Raw genomic sequence first — 19018 nt, forward strand, 5'->3', positions numbered from 1 at the left:
GTGGCACAGGCCTAGGTAAAAGCCCCTTTAAGTGAAGGTGTCGGTCCATCTGCATCCCCCAGCTGCTGGAACATGCTCTGGTTTTACCTATCAAACCCAAACTCGCTCTGTTTTCAATAATTTTTAACACAGCCTTCAAGTGATCAAGTTTCTTAGAGTTGCAGCTCTGAAGTTTATAAACCCCAAACTCTTTTGTCAGGAGGAAGATAGCTTGGTTGAGGCAATTCAGAGGGAAGCATATGATGTACACCAGATAAAATTGCGACATGCAAAAAATGTGAAGAATGCCAGGAAATGTTCTTGAACTGCGCAGTTGACTTAGAGGGCTAAATGGTTACAGGCAGTCGTGATAACTGAAGATACAAGTGTGTACATAAGGGAGCCCTTTCTTTCAAGAAAGGGTGGATCTTTGTCTTCATGTCCTGGGAAGTACTTTTGATTGTTGTGTTCATTCCTCCGGAGTAATTACCAAACTTCCCCTCAGCCAAAACCATTCCTGATATATGGGGATTTCTTCGCCCTTTACAAGGACACTCCTGGCTACTTGCAAAACAGTCAAATTAAGAAATGACGTCCGTACTGCAGCGAGATCCAAGGACAAATTAAAAGTTAAAATTAATCAGACGGGAATCATTCCAAATTCTGCTCTTCTGTAGCAAAGAGGAGGAAAAGTTTCTTTTGTTTGTCATTTTTCTGCAGATTTTGTCTCTCCAAAATCTCTCTCGTGGGCTACCTAAAGTTTTAACATGTAGAAAATGTTTATATTTTTTTCAGAAGATCGGGGTAGCTTTAAGGATTTGTTTTGGCAAGAAAAAATTGAAACTGTAAAAGGAGACATTTGAAGAGTCCCAGAAACAAATATATGACTATGTGTTGACATGTTATGAAGGTGTTGGGAGCGACTCCTTACTTAAAATTGTGTTGAAATTTGCACTTACTATGGATTTAAATTCATCTGCTTCACACTTTAATGATTGAATTTAGTCTCCTGGTTTGGTACAGAGATGCGTTGGAGAACAATTGAATTTTCCATGTAATGATTTTAAATGAAGAATGAACTCACTTTGCAAAAGACTTTCATTTTATGAGTCTCCCTTTTGTTGCCCTTCCACAAGAACTGTGATTCCTTCTGAACCGTTCGCACACGCACACATTCATGCTGATATCCTGCTCTTCTGTCCGGCTCCTGTGAGATGCGTGGCATCTACAGGTAGAGCCAGAGCTGAGGAGGAAACAAACTGGTGGTTGGAGCAGGCAGGGGCCTGAAATTTTAGGGATGATCCTTTGTCCTTCCTGAAGATTTGCTGAAACCTTCCTGCCTCATGTCCCTCTGGTACCCAGCAGCGGGGTAGCAGCACGTCCCAGCGGGGCCCATCACGGCCTGCGGGGCCCAGGCTGCGAGCTGGCTGCGGCCTGGTTGCAGGTCCTGGCTTAGCAGATGCTGAGCAGCGAGTCCCAGAGTCTGTAATTCCAGGGTGATCAGGGATTTGTAGCCAGCTTGTGAATCTTTTAGGTCAGGGACTATTTTCTGTTTTGTTTTGTTTTGTTTTTTACAGCACCTGGTATGGTAGAGCCCTGCTTCATCCTTCCAGATATTAGCCCAAACATCAGTACAATAAAAAGTTAAATTCTGAGAGGAACATAAATTCATGTTCCTCTAATTCTGTGAAAGAACACTGTTTTGCGTTGTTTGTTGTTTTTTTTTTTCCTCTCAGTGCTGTGCCCTGCTATTTGTACCGGGAGCTTTTATCACATGCTCTACGTTTTGCTTCGTGGTGTGTGTTTATCCTCGTAGAGCTCGAGTTAAATTTGGAAATTTTCAGCTCTCTGCTGCAGAAATAGCCAGCTCCAGTGTGCTCTGGGTACTTCCACGGGTGGGCTGGCATGCCTGGGCCTTTCCCAAAATGACTTTGTAGACCGGGCAGGTCTTCCCAGCAGAGGTCGGGTGCTGCGACTCACTGAGCTGGGCATTGAATTTGGCGAATGGTTCCTGACACAGCTCCCTACTACCTGGCTAGAGGATATTTACAGGTCATTTCACCTCAAAACCTGCCTTGCATCGCTAATACCATTTCTTTTGAAAGACCCTTCAAACCCATGTATTATTAATGTGATTCCCGAATATCATAAATAGAAGACACGGTGGTCTAGTAGCGATGGCACGCTGTTCTCAAGGACCCCGCTTCTTTTCTTGGCGCTGCTACGCTCTCTCCATATGATCTTGGGCAAATTGCTTCCCCAATCTGTTCCATTGTCACCACACGTCGTTTTAGATCATAAATTCTCTGGAACAGACACAGTCTTTTAGCACGTCATCTTTTAATGTCTAGCGTTATGGGGCTCCAGTCTCCACTGGGACTTCTGCGTGCTACAGAAATACAAATAGTTGCTACTAATAATAATATTAAATCTGTGTGGCTCTTCAGAGATAAGTGAAGGGCAGTGCTCCTTTCTCTGAGAGGCAAGCAGGATAAGTACTTTATTTTTGTCTTTGTCTTTTTTTAATTAAAAAAAAGCAGCCAGTGGACATGATTAAAAGGGAAAAAAAATAAAGGAAAGCTGCAGAAATTTGATACTTTTAGCCTCAGACCTGCTACTTGCTGTGTGAAGCCAGTCTTAGGATCATGGCCAGAGCCTGGTTTGTATCCCTGTTTGCCAGGGTAGAAATTGTTTGAAGCCTTATACTGGCAGTTGGCTTGGTAGTCAGCCTAATCCCATAAAACCGCCATACAGCTTGGTGCAACTTTGGGTATTTGCTGTGAGCAGAAGTCTTGGGGAACATTACAGATCCAGCCCAAGGAGCTTCGCTTGGCCGATATGTGGCAGGGCTCTGGTCTGGAATGATAAGGGACTGGGCTGGAGCTGCGAGTGGCCGGATGGGAGGCATCGGAGGCAAGAAGTCAACTCCTGACTGCATCTGTGTGCCGCGGGATTTTTTAATTATTATTCCATTTCCAAAGAAGTGCAGCAGCAACAACTGAAGGTCTTAAATATTCAGCAGTGAAAACAATGGATTTGAAAAGGAAAACAAAAAGTTCAAGCCAGCTCTGGCATTGGTGGACATTTGGCTCTGAGGGAAGCGAGAACAGCTTGGATTTGCATAAATTGCATACTGTGGGTCAGAAAGCAGTTAGAATTATGCTTGCATTGCAGTGGCATGAATGGAAGCACATAACTGGCATTCTTCCCCTCTTGATCAGATGCCTCCTTCAGGGGATCTCTGCACCCAATGCACTGTGGCTCATCCATTCGCTGCCTGGCATGGATGGGGCTTTTGTTTTCAAATTACGATTTTTCTATTCTCCGCTTTCTTCCATAACCTGGGAAAACCCCAGCCCGCCCTGCCATGCGTTACCCTTTGTCTGAGGGAACAACCAGAGGTCACAGTGTGCTGTTGCACCACCCCATGTGCATGTTTCTTTCTGCACTTCGGGGGCAGCATGGAGCTGCTGTGCCCCAGGGTGATGGTGGTGCTCAGCATCGTGCCCCTTCTCTGAAGTGCACAGAGCCCTGAGTTTCAGAGCCCAAGCTGAGGAGCATGTTTGTGATCCATCCAGCCCGGCTTTCTCTGGGGATGTACTAAGATGCACACCCGGCTGGGACAAGCTTAGTGTGTCTCTTGGCTGAACCAGGACCCGGCTTTCTTTTCCATTATTGGGCTTAATAGCTTTTCTTGCCTCTTAAGATTTCCAGCTCAAGTGCAACAAAGACTTGCCAGTGGATTCAGATTCAGCAAAGCACTTAAATGTGTGCTTAACTTTAACTGTATCCAGTGCCCTCTGGGGGACTCAGGCAAGTATTTGCTTCAGGTTACCCATCTGGTAAAGGGCTTTGCTGAACTGGAGCCGCAGCCTCCAGCAAGCACATACAGTGCTGCTGGAAAGTTATGTCGGTCAGACAGCAGCAGCCACGTGACAGCCTTGCCATCTGCAGATCGCTCCTGTTCCCCGCTCTGCCTTAGAATTAGAATAGTTCAGCTGAAGGGGCCCACAAAGATCGAGTCCCACCCTCACAGTACAGAATTTTTTCCTGAAGTCCAGTCTGAACCTCCTCTTTATTTTGTGAGGCTTTACTCTGTGTTGGCATGGCCACCCAGAGTGCCTCCTCTCTGATCCACGATGGCTCTGCGGTGCCACTGGCCACACCAAAGGCAGAGCTCGTGGCCATGCCATGTCCTCTCCTGGGATGGTACCCACCGTGCTGTGGTCCACCCAAGGACAACGGCAAATGGCAGCTAACAGCTACTGGTGGCTTTGTGCCTCTTGATTTATCCACAGACAAATGGTTTCACCTATTGGCATTAGGAAATCGCATTGATTGGGGAGATTGTGTTTTTTTTTTTCCTTTGGGTCTGATAACTGAAAGGGCAAGTCCTCCTTTAATATTTTCCTGGCCTGGCCTCGGTTCTTTTGTACCTTGTCCGAAAAAGCTTTTATTTTCAAGGCACAGGGAAAATGATGTTTATAAAACGGAAAGTACGGGAATTTTCATTCCCCTCTGCCTTTAGGAGGAGGAGAGCAGCTGGTGGAGAGTGGATGAGAAAGGCTTTATCTGCTATATTTTGGTTACTGCGCTTTGAGTGATGGGTTTAATAATTGATAGAGCAATTTAGCAATGATCCATAATCCTGAAAGAAGCCTACGCTCCCCTCCCTCTCCCTCTCCCTCCCTCCAAGACTGACAGGCTGCTCTCAGTGTTTTTGTCTGCAAAATTTCATCCCTTGGTTTCTGTAAACAGCCTGACATGGGAGAGGAGAAAAAAGCAACTGTTTCTAAATCTTTTGTCTTGTTTCCACAAACAGCTGCGCTGCTTTCTCCAGCTCAGGGCTTCAGTCATTTGCTCCCGCTAAAGGGAGCTGGAGGTTTTCTCCCCGGCCCTAACCTAAACGGAATGTATATGTGCAATGTATGCACAAGAGCAGAGCGGTGTGGGTCCCCCCAGCAGCCACCCCTCCTTCCCCACTTAAACCCTGCGTTAAAGGCTTCTCTTCCAGGATTAACCCATGCAAACTCCTTTTCACAACAGCCTCGTGCTGACAGTCATGGCAGGCGTCAGGACCCCACTTGGGTGCCTACTGTGTAGGTATCTGCATGAAAACCCAGTTTTGAAGATGGATGCACACGACCTGTACTCACCCAGCTCACCCTTGCAGAAGCACAGGGCTGTGTTTATGGCACGTGGCGTGCATCCCTCCACAAGTTTTAGCTCTCCTAAATTCTGTGCATGATATCCATCTCTCTCCATCCACGAGAAGTGCACACGGAGAGCAGAAAAGGTGACAGAAGTAAGCAAAAGGGGAGGAAAACAGACAAGTTTATAGGTACCAAATCTGTGTTCAGGCAAAGGGAGGAGGAAGAGGGGGAAGAAGTACAGCCTGGCAGAAAACTGGGTATAAGCATAGTCTAGTTAGATGTATCAGGTTTTCTTTTTCCATATATATTACATAGAAGTCAGATTGACAACAAGTTGTAATTAAGCATGACATCAAGTCAGCTATGCACAGCTGTATTATTCCTTAAAATTACAAGGGGCGAGGTCCTTTGGGACACAGTGAGGTTTATGGTCTCTCCACCATGGGAGGTCTGGAAGACAAGCTGGCTGAGCGCTTGCCAGGAGGGACATAGGCATAGATGGCACTATATCGGGGCAGGGGGACAGCAGCTGGCCTCCTGGGGTCTGGGCTAGCCCTAGAAGTCTCTGGCACAATCCTCTGGAGTATTTTCACCCATAACAGCCAGCACTGGTGGAACCTGAGCAGCGTCAAGGGATGGGTGGTTTGGTCTGCTTCTGTGATTTATGTGCTACTAAATAGCCTTAGTGTAATGATAGGTTCCTGAAGCTTGTTTGATAATTATGCCGCTCAAGTCCAGAAGTAATTCTGGTGTAACTTGCTCTGTTTTGAGAAGACAGAAAGAACTGTGTGTGCACTCGATAAAAACGCCCTGGGACCTACACCTGAACTCCCCGAAACGCTCCCAGCTATGCAGTGTTTTGCCTGGATATATAGGAGGATCGGGGTGACCTTGCTATTGACAAGTGTGTACCTACCGTACTGCATGGAGTAGTTGAGGTGGAAAGGGGCCTCAGGGGGTCATTCAGTTCACCCTGCTGCTCCAGGTATGGTCAGCTCTGAGATCAGAGCCTGAGCTTGTCTTGCTGAGGCAAGTGATATCCAGATATGGCCTCACAAGCATGGCTGGAGGTGGGTAACCAGCACCTGCCATCTGCTGGCCCTGCGGCTCACCACACAGCCTGGGAGGCCTTTGGCCCCGCCACCACCAGGGCCTGCGTTCATCCCCAAGGTGTTTGTAGCCTTTCCAGCCGAGCTCTCCCCAGCTATCATCACCCAGGTTCATTCATCCCAGGTGTGGGACTCAGCGTTTGTCCTTGCTGAGTGTCACAAAGTCCCTGTTGGCTCATGCCTCCTGCCTGCCCGGATCCCTCTGGGTAGCAGTGTGCCCTTGTGGCAGGGTCCCCCCAATTTGGTGTCATCTGTAGGCCGACTGAGGGTGCACTGTGCCTCCTGCCCCAGGCCAGTGATCAAGATGTTAAACAAGAAGGGTCCCAGGATAAACCCCTGCAGTACCTCACTTGCTACCAGCCTCCAGTTTATATTTATGTCCTGTAACATAAACCATCAGCGAAGGCTGAGTGGATACAGCTTCCAGTCCTCTGAGCAGATACAGATATTTTCTGATGTGTTGCAAACTAATCTGGAGGGATGGGTGAGGGCAGTGTGAGCAGTTTCTGCCACCAACAGCTGCCTACAGCTTCCTTCAACAACCATCACCTAAAGGCAAGGAGCAGGCACGCTCTGTGCTGAAGGTGCCAGCCAGCATCAAGTTTTGAGGTTTTTTGTTTTGTTTTGTTTTTTGTCTGATCTCTATACTTGCCCATGAAGGGCTATGCTGAGACAGTGATGCTCAGCTACGGGGCCCTCCCAGAGGTGGGGAACTATTCCCAAGGGGGACAGTTTTAAAATTCAGAAAGAGCCCAGCTCTCTGAGCCCAAGTCTGTGGAAAAGAATTTTTTTGGCATTTGTTTTTAATGTCCTGTGATGTGTGGGTGAAAAAGCCGGTGAGCTAGACTGGTAATTAATTTTGCTGACAGAAACACCAGACAATGAAATTACCCTGCCACAAAGCTGGGTTGCTAAAGTAAATACTCTGCCAGCGGAAGGCCTGCAAGTAGGACAGGGTCATATGTGAGGTGCAAGCAAATGATGAGATGGTGCTTCTCTCTTTGGGGACCTGTGGAGACCCTCATGCCCTGGGTGTGGACAGAGAGGAGATGTGTGGTCCCACACTAATTGCCAGCAGTTCTCTACAGGACACAGGTGCCTTCAGGTGCTGGGGCACTTGGTGGACCTAGCGCTGAGCCAAGGAGCAGGTCATCCTTTGCTGGGCAGGGCAGTGCTATTGTCTGGGAAAGGGACAGGAGATGTGGGAATTGGGGATGGGCTGGCTGCTTCTCCCTTGGAGGTGTGTGGGAGGAACCCTGCTGAAGAGAGGGCACAAAGTGCACGGAGCCAAACCCTTTTACATGGTGCCCAGTGACAGGACAAGAGGCAATGGGTGCAAACAGAAACACAGGAGGTCTGAGCATCAGGAAACACTGTGAGATGTGCATGAGCTGTAGACCAGGTTGTTGAACAGTGCATTTGGTTGAGAGACATCAAAGGCAGCTCATGGCAAAGGAAGGACAGGAGGGTGAAGTTTCCTGGTTTCCCTCTGCGTGCCTTGTGCTGGAGGCTGGAATTACTGTGCTGAGGGCACTGCAGATGCACAGCCGGCACGTACCAAGGTATCTGGCAGCGAGCTGCCTTTGCATGGGCTGAAACGAGGTCACCGCCAAAATTGAAAGGTTCGGTGAGTTTGTGTTTAAAACAAGCAGTATTATTGGGATGGAAAACACTTCACTGGGCAGCCATGAAGAGATTTGTTGAAGACAGAGTAAACCACACATTGCTGTTCTGGGAGAACCTGCCGCCACGTGAATTTGGGTTTGTAATTACAATACTGTGATGTGCACGCTTTAATAGAGTATTTTACCCTGTTATATAGTGTTACCAGCTGCAGAATGGAGAAATCCCACATAACAACTGCCTAAGACATGAAAATGTTTTCTTTCCCCTTGGAAAAGAAAATTACAACATTCTTAGGGCAGCTGAGCTAAATCTGAGTGCTTTTAGGAATAAAAGGGTCAGTTGTGGAACGGCCTGCACATGCATTTTAGGACAGAGTTACTTAATATATTAATTATGTGTAAAAAATGGTGGGCCAGCAGTGAAGTGCCCAAGTGTGCAGATACCACAGAACTGTTTAAGTTATGCTGCAGGAACATTTAAGGGATTTGATCTGGGTTACAAACAACTTTATTCCAGACCAGCGCAGCATTGAAAGGCAGTAAGCATTTGAAGAGGAAAACTGAACTATTTCTACATAATTCTACATCTTAAATTAACTGTAGCTCCCTTGGAGAAAGGGCTGTGCATCTCAGAGGATCTCCCAGATAAAACATCTGCTGAAATGCCTAGCATCACTCCAAAAAGCAAACAAAATACTAGGTTCAGGGAAGACTGGAATGCCAAAGCATTCTGCAAATAGCATAAAATAAGTCTGGGGAATATCCTTGCGTTTAAGACTGTTTATAGATCTGCTCAGCCTGTCTCCAGGCAGTCATGTCAGGAAGAGGAGCTGTAGAGTCAGGGGAAGGGGACTGAAACATCCACGGGATGGAAAGCTAAGAAGCCAGAAGCTGCTTCATTCAGAAAGAAGACAAGCAAGGGAGAACAAAGCAGAGAGATAAAAATACTTTGTGCTAAAATGAAAGATGATTCAAGATCTTAGGTTTTCACCTTTAGGCCAATTCATGTGAGCATGAAGCGAGAGGTGACAAATTTAAAGCTGATAAAGGAAAATCAGGCTTTAAACAACAGACTTGAGATGTTAATTAAAGCAAAAAGTTGTCTCTGGAACTCCGTGCCACGATGTGTGATTGAAGCCAAGATCTCACCTTGCCTGAAAAAGCTGGCATGTGCTTTTGCTAAGAAAGGGAGGAGTTCCGTGTGTCTGATAAAGGTGAATATACAGAAGGATCTCTGCGTGCAAACCAATCTCCACCTGCTAGAGGTTTGGAGGAGATTTTGTGAGGGGGCGAGCTGTTCCTGTGCAGGACCTGTAGCATCTCCACCACAGGGTTGGCATTGGTTGTCAGCAGAGAGTGCCAGCAGCCACTGCCGGGCAGACGGACAGACAGACATTGCTCTCTTTGGGGTGACTCCAGCTCTCCCTTATGCATGACAAATGGGAGGTGTCTGCTAGTGGAAAGTCAGGAAGCCCGCTTGGTGCACGATACCTGTCCTTCTCTTGATGTCCTAATGACTGGTTAATTAACTTAACAAGGTCTTTTGTCTTCGGGCTGCTCCCTCTCTGTGGAAGAGTTGCAGTGAGGAAACGAAGGCAGGGCTGTGAGAGAGCCATGACACAAACGCTGGCATCGGTGTACGCACGGCCCCACGGCATTTAGGTCTGGCCCTGCTCACACAGGGGTTCTCACCACTGTTCCAAATTTGTCGCCGGTATTCTTCTGTTTGGGCTTTGATTGAAAGTAATGTTTAGGCTTGATAGAGTACTACAAATACCAGCTTTCAAACAGAGAAAATAAAGTAAAAATACATCACCGCCTCCCCTCTCCACAATGATAGGTCTGGTTTAATATAATGAATGGCATTCTCTTAAGTTGCCTTTTATGTGTCTGAATGGTATGGATGAAATGGCATGGGTGCTGGCATTGTGTTTTACTTCCCAACAGTGGAGATGCAAAACTTTGTTATGTGAAAAAGAAATTCACATCTCATTGCAGAAGCTGGAGCTTTATGGAAAACCGACTGGACAGCTGAAGACTCGCAATAAAAAACGAGGAATTTTGGAATCTCAAATTCTAGGTCATCCCTTCTCGCAGGGGTCTGGAGGTGTTGGCAGCATAAGTGTGGGGAGAGAGGGGAGGAAGTGTGTGCTGCGTATGACAGCAGTGCGAGTGTTTTTTTTTATGAACAGGGAGGTTTCTAGACAATATCACGTTGGGAATATCCCACCGCTAGTCCACCCCTCCGCTCCCTCCACTTGAGTTAGTGGGAGGGATCTGAAGTTCAGGCAACGCGAGGCTGAGCTCTCATTAGTGACCAGGGACATTTCGTTCACAATGTGGAAGGCAGACAGGGAGAGGCAGATGGCTTTGAATGCAGGATTTACATAGTAATGAGATTCAGGTCACCATAGCTGTCTTTTTCTCTCCGCATTTTGTCTAGGTGTCGACTAGTGTGCAGGGATGACGGAATAGGAAGGAAAGGAGGAAAATTAACCCCTTGTTCCTAAGCAGAGATTGGTGTTAGAATAAAGTTTCTCATGACGGGCTAACGAGCAGTGGGATATGAAAACAGCAATCAAAGCTGAAATTAGAAGGGCTAAAGGTAGCTGCTTCTTAAGTTGCTGTCACGTGGTTGTTGTTTTTCTGTGTTTGTTTTGGGAATGGCACAAAGCAGACTAGCCTAAAAATCCTAGAAATTCCCTTAATTCTAACATTCCATGTTGCTAGTTTGAGAACAAATAGTTTGGGGCTTTTATCATTACAGGTCAGCCCCAAAATGGAGAAGTTTGTGTACTGAAGATAAGGCATGGATTCTTGTTACATGGCCTTTGCTTGTTTCTTTGGAAAAAAAATACCGTTTTGCTTGGTTTCTTAGCTAAAGACTTGTCTTCACATGACTGTGTAATAGCATGATTAAAACATAATATTTTCCACTGCAATCGGTAATCCTTAGTATGATCTCACTGGTGTCAGATCTTATCCTGATGACAGATGGGAAACTGGGAACCATGGATGGTGGCACTTGATTTGCTCAGTAGTCAACCTCAGACATTCCCCAAATATGCATCAGGGCCCAAGAAATCCTAAGGCTATTTTTAAAATGATGAAAGTTTTCAAGCAATGTGTGTTTCTTTCTCTTATCTGTCTTCTTTTTTTTTTTTTTTTTCAATAGTTAGAGGAGGATGGGAAAGTTACGTTTTCCTTTCTGTTGTGCATCACCTGACTCCGGGAGGTGAGGCTTTAAAAGACACCGTTGCAAGATCTGCAAGAAGAGCAGGAGAGAAGTCTTAGGCGGTCCCTGTGTAAAAAAAAAAAAAAGGAATGATAGCACTGAACTGCGTGCGGAAATCTGGGCCGAGGTGGGGAAAGAAAGAAAGAAAAATGACTTGGGGAAGTCTGAGCTAAGAGACTGCAGTGGTACAACATGATGGCTGCGATGTCTGCTGCGGCCTCATTCTCATGGAGAGAGGGAGCTAAAGCTTTTACCTCCTCTGTTTCCCCAGCTGGGCCGGCTAACACAGAGACCCGCTGAGCAGAGGTGTTTCGGTGGCCATCTTCTGAAGCAGGCAGTAACTACGTGGCAGGACTGCCGCCGCTTTTTGCCCGTTTCAGCTGAAAGAGAAGAGGAAATTTAATCAGGTGTCTGGGACAGATTGGAAAGCAAAGGCTTCTTGGCTACTTCCTCCCGAGGAACAGACTTAGATCTAATAGATCTAATTAGGTTATTTCTCTGTTTTATGCTTGCATCCATTTGTTTAAAAAGTCAGTAATCCTTTTATACCAGTCCTGTAATGATTATTTAATGTCTGGCTGTTTGTGAAGCCCTCCGAGCGCGGTGAATGGAGGATGTTTTGTAGCAGAGGCAGCGTGGTTCCTCAGCGAGCTGGGCCTGGGAGCCTCCAGGGGGGATCTCAGCTGAGCGGCCTGGAACGTGTGACGTCCTTGTTGGTGCCTCGTCTTCCCTCCCATTGAAGGAAAATAAAGGCAGCTCTCCCCTTTGTAAACTGCTGTGAAGCGTAAGGCCTCAGCAGGGCTCTCTCTTGACTAAATGGTGCCAAAGGACTCTTAGGCAAAGATAAATATTCACCATCTCATACTTGGTCGGCAGGTACTTTGCCAGCAGGCAGTGGAGCTCTGCAGTAGGAGCAGGAACACTTGTTGACAGCAAGCAGCATCTCGAGTGTGAGTGGATCTGTGCTGGTGGCTAATGTTTTCTAACCTATTCCTTTGCAGAGCCCCTGAAATCATCCTTGGTTTACCATTTTGTGAAGCAATCGATATGTGGTCATTGGGATGTGTCATTGCAGAGCTGTTCTTGGGCTGGCCTTTGTACCCAGGAGCTTCAGAGTACGATCAGGTTGGTATTGATGTCGCCCTGGCTATTGATAAGAGCTAAAATGTTTGTGGCTTTTTTTCCCCCTTTTTTTCACAGTGAACAGATGCCAACTTTTCCCGTTTTGCTAACAGGAGATATTTGCATGCGATTCTTACCCTCCTGAGTCAACTTTTCCATTATCCAGCCGGAGTACTCTAGGTAGCCAGTGTGCTATTCAGCATGCTGACTATTAAGAACTGACTGCCTAAGTGAATTCTCAATCAAGAGTAAACGTTCCCGTTGGCTAGAGAGCTCTGTACATGTCTCTAATCATTGAACAGAGCAGGCACCCTTTCTCTACTGTAACAGCAAGTATTAAATAAAGGTTTATTTGTTAGAAGAAACTGCATGAACTCCACTGCATTTCATAATCCCTTTTATAAGGGTGTATATTAAAAGCAATGACAAGAAAGAGAACGTTCACAGTGGTGTAGGTTTCTAGTTAATATAAGCTGTCGTGGTTCTCTCCCTATAGGCTTTTATGCTTCCTTTGTACTCCTAAAACAGATAGCACAGCGGCTTCTAGAGTCAGGGCTGCAGAACAATTTCCATTCTGATAGTCTTCTTCCAGATGATCTTAGCTTTCTGCAAATGCGGCCTGAAAAGGGTCTTTTTACTTTTAGGAAAAAAAAAAAAAAAAAGAGGGTAATAAGTAAATAACTTTTTTGCATATGAAAATGTTTCTTTGACTCATCTTTCACAAACAGTATTTTTTAGCCTGAGTTTTAAATGTGGTATTTGGCAGGGGAAATATCCCGCAGTGAAGAGATGGGCCATTAGTGATTCCAAAGGAAATCAGATGTAGCTGAAAAACTTCGAAGCGTTTGAAAATCACATACCAAGCATGAAGAGCAGATTTCTTTCTCCTCCCCCCGCCCCCTGCCAAAAAGTCGTAAAACACACAGCTGAAAAAGAAATCACCATATGTACCTGCCCAGCTTAACTGAGCAGTGCAAAGTTTCCTCTGCTGAAGTGCCGTGAAGGCTCCTGGGGAGCTGGGAAGGGGCAGGAGCTAAGCCTGGCCCCTCACTGCAGCGTGTGCTGCCTTGCAGCTCTCATTCTGGGCTGCAGGAAGGCTTCTGCTGCTTCTCAGGTGTTTGAGCTCTCATGGACGTAAGGAGCTGCAGAGCCAAGCAAGTCAGACTCAATGGGCCAGGGTCGTGAGTGTTTGGAAGACATTGGAACCACAACTGCTTTTTATGCCTCTATTTTGTGTTTGTTTGGTTGGTTTTTTACTCTTCTCTGTCTCTTCTCTCAGAAACATTTTCATTTTTTTCCGTAGGATTTCTAGAGTAGATGAACATTTTATGCGTTTTGCAGAGTCTGCAGTAATTTTGCAGTGCGAAATATTCAGAAGTCAGGAAATGCCAAAGTTCAGGTTTCATGTGCCACCCCAGGCGTGTGTTATATCAGTCTTTAATTATGTAATCACATACCCTCTCTCCTTTGAATAAATAAATTTAAGTCTGGGATTCTGGAAACACATGTGTAGCATCTTATAGCTGTCCGAATGCCAGCGAGGTCATAATCATGGAAGTAACCCAAATAGCAAATGAAGTCATGTAGGCGATGGAGATGAAGTACTTTACACACCATGAGGGTGTCAATGTGTTTGAGTGTATATTTCATCTAAGTTCAAAGATAGTCACTTCATAGTTTTCTGGTTTGAACTTCAAACTACTGCTAGGAAAGGCTGTGTGCTCAGCTGGGGATAAAAACAGCAAAAGTTAGAGCGCAAATATCAAATTATTGAAATTACCTCCCGGAGAGGAGAGTGTGACATAAAAAGGTGCAAATCAGTGAAACTTACCACTGAAATCTCTGTGTTGGTCTTCCCCTCTGACCTCTAAAACCTAGGGACTTTCCTTCATCCGCAGATTTTGTGGCAGCATAACGCAAGGGTAAGTTTCCATAGATGCAAATAATAAATGGAGGAATGCCGTACGGGAATTCTCTTTCCTGTCATTCCTTTCAGTGTGGGTTGTTTTATTTTTTTAATTTTTTTTGGTGAAGTCTAACTGTGCACTACGTTTTCTCTTTCTTTCTTTGTTCCATTGTTTTAAATGCCTCCTGCCCTCCTTCAAGGAAGACCTCCAGAGATCTTCACAGGATGAACAGTGACCTCTCATCCTTCTCTTACAGATTCGCTATATCTCACAGACACAGGGCTTACCAGCAGAGTATTTGTTAAGTGCAGGGACAAAGACTACAAGGTTTTTCAACAGGGATACAGACTCACCGTATCCTTTGTGGAGGCTGAAGGTAGGAAGATGTTCCCTTGTTTCTTTTACCTTGCATTTGTTGGTTGGAAGTGAGGAGACAACCGGGTCACCTCAGAGCCTAGGTGTACGCTTTTTGTGATACACCGCAGACACTGGGGTGGGTATGGCCCGAGGTAAAATTGCCATCACAGAAGTCTGCAGCCCTTAGCTCACCTGTTTGGCACAGATTTGTGGGAAATTTAAGTCCAGAGTTCACCTGGAAATGTCCCTCGAAGTACTCAGTGAATTAATGTGTAATTTAAATGAAACATGCCCTGGGCAGACTTCGCTCTAATATCTACTGCATTGAGGAAAAAAAGGAAGAAAAAAGAAGGAAGAAGAAAACAGAAAGCATTTTATTTCTGATAGTCGTATCTACTTGTAATGCAAGTGGGCCTTGAATCTCTTGTACCAGCGTGTTTGCTGTATTCACTCCCTAAGGAGAGAAGCAGTGGGCTTCTGGCTGTAAGGATGAGATGCTGAGCTTCACACTGGGGCAGGGTGTAGAAAACCTTTGGGACACCAACCTTATCTGGGAGATGGTCCTCCTTTGGAGGAGGATCCTCTGAAGTGAAAAAGAGAAGAGAAATCTCCAAATGACACAAAATGTGTCATGTAATCACAGTGGAGAAAGTGTAGATGTTATGTGCTCAGGCAAGAGGCACGTAGTGGTCTCTAGTGAGGGCAGGGTGAGGCATGAGCTGGAAGTAGCACATAATTCATAGCTGATTGCTGGGCAGTTCTGGTCAACGCCTTTCTCCTGTTTTGAGCAGACACCAGATGATCATGAGGCAGAGACGGGGATTAAGTCGAAGGAAGCAAGGAAGTATATTTTCAACTGTTTGGATGATATGGCACAGGTAAGAGCATTGGTGAGTAACAAGCAAGATCATTTTGCATGCTTTTGGACAACACCAGAAAAGAGGAACTACATGTTTTCTGCTTGTATCCCATTCCTCAATTTGAGGGGAAAAAAAAAAAAAAAAGATTATGCCTACCAAATTGTCTCATTATGTACTATTTTGTAAGGGGACACATGCACAGGGGCACATGTCTTCACTGTGCTGTAGTAAAGCAGCCTTGGAAAATGGCTAAGTCACATGTCTGAGTGTCAAAGTCCTGTGTTTTCTCTAGTCTCTCCGCTGCCCCTCCATGTGACTGCTGGCAAATCACTTCACTCCTCTGTTCTTTAATATTTCCATTTGTAAAACAGTGACGTTGGAAATACCCTGACTGTAACAGAGCTCTGTGAAGTGTGACTGTTTTGGGGAATGAGGAGTACTAATTCACTGCGTCAGTTCCATGTGGTTGTGAAAGTTAATTCCAGCATAACCACTCCTGCGACTGTATGTCTGGAGTTGGTGCTATCAAAGGCTAGACACTGCAGCATTCACAAGCAAATATACAGAAATTGAGGAATGAAACCAGGAGAGACTACATTAGCATAATTTTTTTTTTAATGATACCTGAATGGAATATTTCCCATAAACTTACTGCCAATTTTTATTTATTTTATACATGTATATACTTTGCTCACAGTACACATAGTAAAATATCTGATAGCACGGTCCTTTATATGACAAATATACTGATGGCCAGAGCTTGCCTGCTACCACATGGAAGCTGTTCATCTTCAGTGGAGGGTGACTAAGTGTTTCATTAGCCATTGACCCAAGCCAGCTGAACACTTAACAGTCTGTCTGGAGATCTGACATGCACAAGCCAGATGACAGCGTGACTAGCCACCCCGGAGTCTGCCGTGCGACTTCAGCAACTCCTTCTGCAGATATGGAGAGGCGCACAGGGCTTGTGCTCCAATGAGAAGTAAACACAGTTTGCTGAGGACCTGGCCATCTGTTTTTTCCCCTTGGTGCTCATCCTTGTCCTTTCTCTTTTAGGTGAATATGACAACGGATTTGGAAGGAAGCGATATGTTGGTGGAAAAGGCAGACCGACGGGAGTTTATAGATCTGTTAAAGAAGATGTTGACGATAGATGCCGATAAGAGAATAACACCGATTGAAACTCTGAACCATCCTTTTGTCACCATGACACACTTGCTTGATTTCCCTCACAGCACACAGTATGTGACTTTCATTTCCCTTGGGTTTTGAACTGAGGGGTAAAGAATTGGTTGTTACTGAGACCAAATGTATCTGAGGGATATTTTTAAAAAAATTAAACCCTGAGTTTTAATCTTTTTCTGGTCAAGAGAAAAAGATGATTGCCAAATCTAAGGTTGTAAGAATTGTGTTGTAGGTGCTTGGCATTTAAAACACAGCAGAGTGTACTACATTCATTATGTAAATATTCAATAATTACATATGTTTGCATTAAAATGCAGAAGAAATTATGCAATTAGTGCTGAATGTATCAGTATATCTCCAAGTAATATAGCCCTGATTGTTAGTGCAGTAATCAACCTTATCTGCAGTGGGAGCCGACCCTTCCTCCCAGAACCTTCCCATCTCGCAGGGGTCAATCTGGGGCTGTTTGCCATTTAAGGGAAGAGCTTTTTCTGCAGCAGTCTGGTTTTTGGGAACAGACAGCAGGAAAAAAAGTTGATGTTTTGGATTTGTTGTTATTGACCTGTGAAACTTTAAACACACTGCTCTGACCTCAGCTGCAGCATTTGTGTGATGGGAGGTGGACTCCACTCCCTGATGGAGATGTGAAGAAGCATCATGCCTTCAAGCCTTACTGTTCCTTCTCCTAATGCTGTGTCAGGAAGTGTAGCAGCCTAAAATGCTGGAAACCTGCACCCAGCACATCACACTCATCCCCTGAGAAATTCACATAGGGCCAGATTTTCAAGGTGCAAAAGACAGGCACATAGTAGGAGTTTTCCAAAGCACTCAAAACACCTACCTTTGAACATCCTGCTCTTACAGCTCCTTGCAGTTCAAAGTGGTTTTAGAGGCTGTCCCTTCAGTTACCGGCACAGCACCATGCTTCACTGGGTGCTAGGTGCGTGGGTGCTTAAAGGCCATGAAGAGCTTGGGTACAAGAGTAATGAGGGCTGCTTAAATGCTTTAGAAGATGTTTGTGTGCATACTGCGGAACGAAAAGTTACAGTGCATCAGCTCTCCTGCCCATATCTGTGCTCGTATGTACCTGCAGTACTTCAAGCTCATTTAAGGTATTTTTCTCTCTGTGAAGGAGAGGTAGCTGCTTTTTTCACGAGATAAGAGCAGCTGTGTACCAGAAGGCAGTGGGTTCATGATCTGCGTAGACCCAGTTTTACCCTGCTTAAACATCTCTGAGTGTTATTATTTATAAGTAGATACGAAGTGATAAAGGTAATGAAAACAAGGCAGGAGGTTTGTTGTGCTAAACAGAGAAAAAGTGAATTTCATATAAAAACATTAAAAATGACAGTCTTTTCTAACAGCATTAGTATCATATACAAAAGTCTTCTCATTTGCAAGAGCTGACTGTGTAAGAAGGAGAGATTTGTGGCATAATACATTGCCCTTAGAAATCTTTCTGCTAACACCACAGGCAGGTCTTCAGTTTTGAGGTTCTCACTCATGGCTGCTCGGGCAAAGCCCCAGAAATGCTAAAAATGTCATTGGGACCAATATCAGTGAGAATTTTATCTGAATAAAAAATTCAGCATCGGGTCTCTGAATATGAAATGCTCCAGCCGGGTGCATAACCCCGCATAGCCCCTCCATGCTGGAAATGGTGATTGGCAAAGGGAGCAATAAGCTGTAACCAGCGTGGCAGGGTGATGGAAATTTTGTCTGTGATTGCCTGTGGTTTTGAGAATAGAAACTTCAAAGCCTCAAGAGGTGCAGGGACTTGTAATCTCTCTTGAAAGTAAATCAGGCAGCAAAGAAAGTGAAAATATATGGAAGATGTAGCTTCTGGAAGGAATCACTGTTGTGGCACACTTCAGAGAGGCTGTAAGTTTGAGCAGCCCATAAGGGGCTGTTCTGCTTACTTCCAAGCAAGCAGGAAAGAGAGTTTAGCTCCCTGTCAAACATATTTGACTGTGTGGCTCTTAATTTTGGGGGTACTTTCTGTCCTGTTTTGCTCTGTGCCTTTCTTTTTTACCTTTTTTTTTTTTTTTTTTTTGAGACACAGAATACAGTATCAATTAGCAGAGATTATACAGTTTTACATAAAAGCTTTTGGTAACATGCAATTTGCCATGTACAGAAGATGTACTCTTTTCAGTGGTTTCTGCTTTTTGGAGGGGGAGTTACATTCATACTTGACTAGGAAAAGTCAATCGAATAGTCTTCTACCTTCCTTTGATAAAAGTGTTTGACTTCTCTAAATGTTCTGCAACTTACAGGTATTTCATAGTTCTTTAAAAGAGTGCAGATAATGAGCAGCTATGCACAGTGTCGAGTCTCCCTTGTCTGGAAGTGGTTATGGAACAGATACAGTAATCAAGAAATTACCTGTAAGAGAGGAAAGATGATCATGTGAGTAAGAGATGAGACAGGGATAAAAAGATCCAGGTCTTCTTCCTGACCAATCCTAGCAATCATATGAGTTTGTT

At 45.1% G+C, this 19018-nt stretch overlaps 1 protein-coding gene across 7 annotated transcripts in view; it reads left to right on the forward strand.

Annotated features, from left to right (window-relative positions):
* HIPK2 (homeodomain interacting protein kinase 2) overlaps positions 1-19018 on the forward strand; it is a 133051-nt gene that overhangs the window by 76308 nt on the left and 37725 nt on the right. For 4 of the 7 annotated variants that reach the window (XM_027449088.3, XM_027449109.3, XM_072038757.1 and 1 more), the window contains exons 3-6: positions 12103-12226; positions 14387-14506; positions 15279-15365; positions 16404-16588. In XM_027449088.3, coding sequence (XP_027304889.1) covers positions 12103-12226; positions 14387-14506; positions 15279-15365; positions 16404-16588 — 516 coding nt within the window. Of the gene's footprint in view, positions 1-12102; positions 12227-14386; positions 14507-15278; positions 15378-16403; positions 16589-19018 lie in introns of all 7 variants that reach the window. The other 3 variants (XM_027449084.3, XM_027449100.3, XM_027449094.3) reach the window with 1 other exon arrangement.

The sequence above is a fragment of the Anas platyrhynchos genome, chromosome 1 (genome assembly GCF_047663525.1).
Source record: "Anas platyrhynchos isolate ZD024472 breed Pekin duck chromosome 1, IASCAAS_PekinDuck_T2T, whole genome shotgun sequence".
Classification (NCBI taxonomy): domain Eukaryota; kingdom Metazoa; phylum Chordata; class Aves; order Anseriformes; family Anatidae; genus Anas; species Anas platyrhynchos.